The sequence below is a fragment of the Solanum stenotomum genome, chromosome 4, assembly GCF_019186545.1.
Source record: "Solanum stenotomum isolate F172 chromosome 4, ASM1918654v1, whole genome shotgun sequence".
NCBI lineage: Eukaryota > Viridiplantae > Streptophyta > Magnoliopsida > Solanales > Solanaceae > Solanum > Solanum stenotomum.
In genome coordinates, this window is record NC_064285.1 from 41,364,567 (window position 1) to 41,372,477 (window position 7,911).

Below are 7,911 nucleotides of genomic sequence, written 5' to 3' on the forward strand. Positions count from 1 at the left end.
ACAGGGTGGATGGGATAAGAGGTTCTATGAAATTGTACGAGAATATTAATCTATCATACACTACATTAATTTTCTTGATAATCAACAATCGATATGAAGGATACTAAAAGAAAATTCATATACGAGGAGTAGCTAAAACAATGTTATATAGTTTTGTATCATAAAATAGTTTGGTATTTTGATTAAATCAGAATACGATGAATTTAAAATTGAAATAGCTTAAAGTGAAACTTTTTGTCTAACATTGTATTCTAATAACCATTTCTCGATCTGCTCTAATATTTGAATTTGGAGTCCATTTTAAAGAATTATTTTTGTGAGCTTTTCTCTACTAATTTTTTGTACTATAAACAATAGCAATTTAAGATATAGTTAATCATATATTTTATATTTAATATATTATATGTCATTGTAGGTAAGTATATGATGGATAAAAGTTGGATACATATTAAGAATAGGACATTACCAGAGTACTTGAATGGTATGGAACATTTTTTAGACTATGCCTTTTGCAATCCTGAGGTTGGTGTAAAAATTCAATGTCCATGTACTAAGTGTAATAATGTTCTTTGGAAAACAAGAGAACAAGTAAAGAATGATTTTCTTAAGTGGGGAATAAATCCAACTTATGATAGGTGGATTTTTCATGGTGAGTCGGAGGCATCTTCAGATGATGAAATGAATTCTGATGCAGATATAAATTTTGACAACGATGATACTTCCACTTTTGAAATGTTAAATGACATGTATTGTGGTATCCCCACTAATAATCATGAGTTTGATGAGACCACTGAGCCTAGATATGAAGAGCCTAACATAGAAGCAAAGAGATTTTATAACTTATTAAAGGATGCAAAGAAAAAGTTATATCCAGATTGTAAAAAGTTCTCCAAACTCTCCTTTGTAGTGCGCCTGTTTCAAATGAAGTGTCTACATGGTTGGAGTAATACTTCATTTGACTCTTTGTTGAAATTATTGAGTGATGCTTTTCCAAAGGAAAATGTGCTCCCTAATTCTATCTATGAAGTTAAAAAGATCATAAAAAATTTGGGTCTAAAATATGTGAAGATAGATGCATGTATTAATAATTGCATCTTATATAGAAAGGAATATGTTGATCTTGAGCAATGTCCTAAATGCAGTGAGAAACGATGGATTGTAAGAAAAGAAAAAGATAGTGATGATGAGCCTACTTCCAGAAATTTGAATAAGAAAACTAAAGGAATTCCTAGAAAGATTCTTAGATACTTTCCTTTGATACCAAGATTACAAAGATTGTTTATGACAAAACAAGATGCAGAAGATATGAGGTGGCATAAAAATAAGCGAGTTGATGATGGAGTACTAAGGCATCCAGCTGACTCATTAGCTTGGAAAACTTTTGATGAAGAACATACGACATTTGCTTTAGATCCACGTAATGTAAGACTTGGGCTTGCTTCAGATGGTTTTAATCCATTTGGTTCTATGAGTAATTCTTATAGCATTTGGCCAGTAGTCTTGATTCCATATAATCTTCCTCCATGGCTATGCATGAAGCAATCTAATATTTTGTTGTCCTTGCTTATTCCCGGCCCAAAAGGCCCTGGTATGAATATTGATGTGTATCTCCAACCTCTGATTGATGATTTGAAAATCTTATGGGAGAGTGGAATCGACACTTATGATGCTTTTAAGAAACAAAATTTTAAATTGCATGCTTCTTTGTTGTGGACAATTAATGACTTTCCAGCTTATGGTATGTTGTCCGGTTGGAGCACTAAAGGTAAATTAGCTTGTCCGGTTTGTCATGTACATACTTGTTTCACTTACTTAAAACATGGTTGAAAGCTTTGCTATATGGGTCATCATAGGTTTTTGGAGAAAGATCATTCTTATCGTCGAAATAAAAGTGATTTTGATAACACAAGAGAAGAAAGAATTGCACCAGAAGCTTTGAGTGGAGATGATGTGCTTGCACAACTAAATACATTCTCACAAGGCTCAATTGATCCCAACACAAAAAAAAAAAGAAAACGAGATGCTGGAAGATCTGACAATTGGAAGAAGAAAAGTATATTCTTTGAGCTTCCATATTGGAAGAGTGTGTTATTGAGACATAATTTGGACGTAATGCACATTGAAAAAAATATTAGTGAAAGTGTGCTTGGAACATTGTTAGATATTGAAGGGAAAACAAAGGACACACTAAAATCACGGCTGGACATACAAGAGATGAGAATCAAAAAGTCCCTCCATCCAATAAAAAGTGGGGATAAGTATATACTTCCTCCTGCAAGTTATACAATGTCTAAAATGGAAAAGATTCAGTTTTGTAACCTCATCAAAGAAATCAAGTTTCCTGATGCTTATGCGTCTAACATTAGTCGTTGTGTTAGGGAAGCTGGACTTTTGGGACTTAAAAGTCATGATCATCATGTTCTTTTTCAGCGTATCATTCCACTTATCATCAAAGAAATTTTGCCAAAGGATGCTTATGATCTGTTAATTGAATTGTCATTATTCTTTACTGATTTGTGTGCTAAGGAGTTACATGTAGAGAAGTTAGATCAACTAGACAAAAGTATACGAATAACAATTTCTAAGTTAGAGCGTCTATTCTTGCCAACCTTCTTTGATGTTATGATTCACTTGGCAATTCATTTGGCAAATGAGGCAAAGTTAGCTGGTCCCGTTCAATATCGATGGATGTATTACATCGAGAGGTTAGATTCTTATTCTTGTGAAGTATTTTTTTATTAAAATTTGTTACAAAACTGATATATATTTACAAATAGATATTTGCGCACATTAAAAAATTATGTACGCAATAAATATCGTCCGGAAGGAGCAATTGCTGAGGGCCATCTTGCAGAGGATTGCATGACATTCTGTTGCAAATATTTACCAGATATAGAGACAAAGCAAAATTGTCTAGATAGAAACTTTGATTCTTCCAACAAAGATGCCAATGTGTTATTTATATTTAAATGTTGTGGTAAGCCATTATCAGGAGGTTCTTGGAAAAATATGAGTGATCTTAAAATAAAGCAAGCTCATTTTTACATCCTCCAAAATTGTGTGGAAGTTCGTCCTTGGATTGAGTAAGACGCCTTTTACTTAGTTTACTTTTTTTTTTAAATGAACCTATCCATGACTATAATCTAATATTTTCTTCTTCTATTTTTTTTATGAAAAAAATTATAATTCATAGGGAACATCTAGAAATATTAACAAAAGAAAACAATAAAAATGTTTTCAAGAGGCACAAGGAGGAATTTTTTTATGGTTTGAAGAAAAGGTAAATTATATTATTTTATGTTAATTTATCTTTATTCGGAAGAATCTATATATCTTACTTTCTAAGTAGGATTAATGTTTGTTGTTGAAATATTATAGGTGGTACAATTAAAAGAGAATGGTGATGATCGAATTACCGATGAATTATTTGCTTTGGCAAGACTCCCAGATTCTCGTGTTTATAGTCATAATGGTTATACCTTGAATGGTTTTAGATTTCGTACAAAGGAATCTGAATTATTTTTAAAAACACAAAACAGTAGTGTGGTAGTAAAGAGTGATGAACATACAGAAAATGTTGATTATTATGGAAGAATTAGAAAGATTTTAGAGATATCATACATAGGTGGTAATTCAGTCATATTATTTCAATGTGACTGGTTTGAAGTTCCACCTCAAGGTCGAAGTCAAAGTAGAGGTTACAAAAGAGATGAATATGGATTTGTATTTGTAGATGTGACACAGATTCATTACACAAATGATCCATTTATTTTACGCTCACAAGCTCAATCTGTGTATTATCTTAAACATAGTCAAAATGAAAAATGGCATGCAGTGGTAAGGATAAGACCACGAAATTTGTATGATGTACCTGAGCAAGAAAGTGAACCAGAGCCATATCAACTAATTGACTTGGTTGAAAGGGGAGAAACAAGTCTTCAAGTAGAATCGGATAATGATAATGTTACAATACAAAGAGAAGACATTGATGGAGTGAGTGTTGAAGCACCTTCTCTCAATAACGAGGAAGAAATAGACCTAGAAGTTATTGATGAATCTGATGGTGAAAATGGAGATAACTTCAATAATTTTTCATCAGATGGAGAATATCCTTCTGAAGATGAACATGAAGCTGACGAAGATGATGATTGGTTGTGATTTTCAGTTAGTGCACAAGACAATTTTACTTATTACAATCACTTCTTTTAAAAGATTTAGCTCCTCCCGTCTACATCCAACATAACCGTTATGCTTGGTGTTGAAAATAATGTTATCTGAATTATTTTTTGGACATCTGGTGTTGCTCCATTTTGCTGATTCTTTTTTTTTGGTCTATAATTACTTCATGAAAATTGTAAGATTATGATAGTTTATGTTGATGTGCTCAATTATTTCTATTAGTCAACAAGGATAACTATTACATGAAACTAACTCCTTTGGTTGGTTGTTTATATTGTGTCAAACAACGCGTAAACAACTTGTTAATATTTTATCTTTACCTTATAATTTGAATTATTTCTCTCAATTTCTAAGCATGTTTTGTCTACTTTCTAACATTTCTTTTTATTTATATTGTAGATTTCAATAGTACAATTAATTTTAACATGTGTTTCAGTATATCATGATGACAAATGTGCCTGTTTCTGCAAGTATAGGAACTACTGATGTAATTTCGCATCTCCAATCAGGTAAATTAATCATTAACTAAATATTATCTTTTAATTTTTTTTAGCTTTTATATATTTTGCTTATTGTAGATCTAAATACTTTCTTATAATTTTTAGGACAAAAAAGAAAGAGGAGGGGAAAGACAATAGGGCTTTCAATTCAAAAGAAACGTAAAAATATAAATGGCAAGTTGAATGTGATTATTCCACCGGATCAAAGAGTTGCAGTAGGTCCTGGAGCTAACGATTTTGTTACCGATTTTTCTGTGAAAGTTTTTCAGCATGCTAGGTATGATGTCAAGAATTGGAAGAATGTTTCTGATCTAGCAAAAGATAGAATCATTGCGCATATACTGGTAATCTACTTCATTTCTCCTTAAAAATCTGATCTATCTAATGCTCAGTTTTCTTCTTATGTTGAACAATTGTTGTCTAGTTCTTTTGTCTAAATATTATAGTCTCAATCATTTAAGATAATTGTCCAACAAGTCAAGAATTATTTTAACTCTAGTTGTGCTAAGTCTACTTTTTGCTTATATTTATTTGTCAATGACAATTGATTTCCTAACTGTGTTGTTGTTATAAGTTGTAGATATCTTCTAATAAACAAATTTGGGGACAAGTTACTATGACCTTGATATTTCTCTTCATTCTTACATGAATTCACTGTATTACTCTGATTATTTTTATGGTTGTTATCCTTCTATTAGCAACTTACATCTATGTTTCCTATTTTTTTCAAGAATCAAATAATAATTATTTCATTTTTTAATTAGTCATATACAATCAAAGTTCTATTTCAAGTAAGTCCACTTAAATTTTATTGTGAGTAGGACACCTTCCAACTATCTGACACACGACACGTTCGGGATACTATCTTGGATCAAGCTAATAAACTGTATCGATATCGTCGTAGTAGACTCCATGATCATTTCAAGAAATATGTTACAAAAGAGGAGAGCTTTTTGAACATGCCAGCAGAGGTTAATGAAGTTGAATGGAAATTCTTGGTGGAGTATTTTAGCTCAGATTCTTTTAAGGTAATTAGGAGTACATCAAAATTAAATGAATTTAACAATATTATTATTTACTTTATTGGTTTTCTTGTTATAATTAAATTTATGACACTTAAAAATTCAAATTTAATGCAGAAAATGAGTGAAAGAAATAAAGCTAATAAAGCAAAACAAAAAATACCTCATATTTGTGAAAGAAAATCCTTCCGAGCAGTATCTTTTGAAAAGGTGATGAGATATTTCTTTATTTTTGTGAACTTCAATCATTCTTCATTCAACTTCATAATTTGATTTCTTTTGTTAGAGAAATACAAACACTGGAAAAGAGCCAAATTTTCAGAAACTTTGGGAGTTGACTCACATGAAGAATGGACATTGGGTTAATGATGCATCTTCTGAACTGAATGTACATGCATAACTCTTATCTTTATTTTTAGAGCATAAAAATATTAAAGCATTATATTAAAAGCGTAAGTTTGTATTACTCTTTTGCAGGATAAGGTGAAAGAAATTGTTGCTGATCAAATTCAAGAAAATGAAGAGGAAATTGATGCAGATCCTATTGCTAATGCAGCATTTGTGAGAATTATGGGAGAAAAGTCGGGATATTATCGTGGTCAAAGCTCAGGAACTAAGCCAAGCAGGAGATGTATGAATGAAATTCAAGAGCAACTACAAGCACAACAAAAAGAGACAGAAGAAGAACGTCGTAAACGTGAAAGTGTTGAAGACAAGCTAATTGAAGTTCAAAAAAAACTTGAAGAGGAGCAAGAAAATCGAGAAGTTATGGAAACACGTTTAGTGCGCGATCAAAAAATGGTAAAAGAGGGCATAAAGGCACTGGTATCCCATATGCAAATTTCTAAGGTACAAGCGTTAATGATTTAATTTCTTGCTTTTGATCCTAAGAGTATTTTGCTTATGCTATTCTTAAAAAACTTGTCCTAGTTATTTTGATGTTATAACATAGTTTCTCTTTATTAGATCAATCATTTTTCAATTCCTCACATTTTCTATGCTTAACAGAGTGGTCTTCCATCTACAATTCTTAACATTATTACCGATTCAAGTGATTCAGATGTTGCAAATCCTACAAGTCTTATAAATGACACTGAGGTAAGTAAGTTTAAATTTTAAAGTTTATTACAAGAGACTTTATTACAGAAGGATAGTTAGAGCTTATTCATCTAAGACAAGTCATATGATTTCTAAGTAGATTCTTTAAAAAAATAACTGATTTGATTTTTAAATTGTCATGGTATCTTGATATGGCAACTACAATGTAAAATTTATAAAAAATGAAAATGTGCTTAGATTCTTAATGTTTTTTAATGATGGACTTTAGATTGTACAATGACTTGTCCATTCCGTAAGAAAATCCAATTTCAATATGCTAATGTTCTTTATGTCTTATCACTGGATTGTTGGTTTGAATGACATGTGAAACTGAAAGTCAGCCTCTTATGTTTATAGCTATTTATTTTCAATGACATAAGTATATGATTGTTATTATTAGTTGTACTTCTATAAAGACAAGGCTTCAAATCTTCTCTTTTGACTACCAAATAAGAACCATAAGTTGATTTGTTAGAGAACAATGCATCAAACAAAAAAGATGTATTGTTCTCTAACAAATCAGCTCATGGTGCTCATTTGGTAGTCAAAATAACAGATTTGAAGTTCTCTTTCAATTTTGAGTAGTCATTGAAAAAATGATTTGATTGGACTATGATTTACTTTCCCCCATTATATGTTGTGCATATATTATGTGAGTTTATGTGGTCACTATTTAGTCTTATTTCTCTTCTAAGTGAAAGGTCTATTTGAATTAGCTTCCCAACTTCCACAAAGGTAAATATAAGATTGCATATATTTTATTATTTTCATACCTCGTTTATAAATTTACATTGAATATATTATATTCATTGATTTTTTTTAAAATGTAATTATATTTATCTTCTTTTGTAGGATGAACGTGCTTAAATCAACACTACTTACAATATGATTCATGTCATGCACAAGCTATCGGAGGAATATTTACTTGTTAAGTTACTAGTAGATTAGTACTACTTAATGATATTTCTTATATTATGTTTTTATTCATTTCGTAAATTAAGACATCCTATGTAGAAATTTTTAGTTTTTAAAAGTCCAAATATCTAGAGCATCAATTCTATGTATTGACGTTTGATACTATTATATATATATATATATATGTATGCATGTAT

At 30.7% G+C, this 7,911-nt stretch overlaps 2 protein-coding genes across 2 annotated transcripts; both read left to right on the top strand.

The window, feature by feature from the left end:
• Positions 1 to 426: 426 nt before the first annotated feature.
• On the top strand, positions 427 to 4,158 carry LOC125861500 (uncharacterized). Its single transcript, XM_049541382.1, has 3 exons — positions 427 to 1,782; positions 1,831 to 2,727; positions 3,379 to 4,158. Exons 1-3 carry the CDS (start codon positions 427 to 429, stop codon positions 4,156 to 4,158), a joined length of 3,033 nt encoding a protein of 1,010 aa, XP_049397339.1.
• Positions 4,159 to 4,624: 466 nt separating this feature from the next.
• Positions 4,625 to 7,666, top strand: LOC125861501 (uncharacterized). Its single transcript, XM_049541383.1, has 8 exons — positions 4,625 to 4,688; positions 4,785 to 5,023; positions 5,501 to 5,707; positions 5,819 to 5,911; positions 5,988 to 6,089; positions 6,179 to 6,550; positions 6,710 to 6,799; positions 7,652 to 7,666. The coding sequence occupies exons 1-8, from the start codon at positions 4,625 to 4,627 to the stop codon at positions 7,664 to 7,666; spliced, it is 1,182 nt and encodes a 393-aa protein (XP_049397340.1).
• The last annotated feature ends 245 nt before the right edge of the window (positions 7,667 to 7,911 follow it).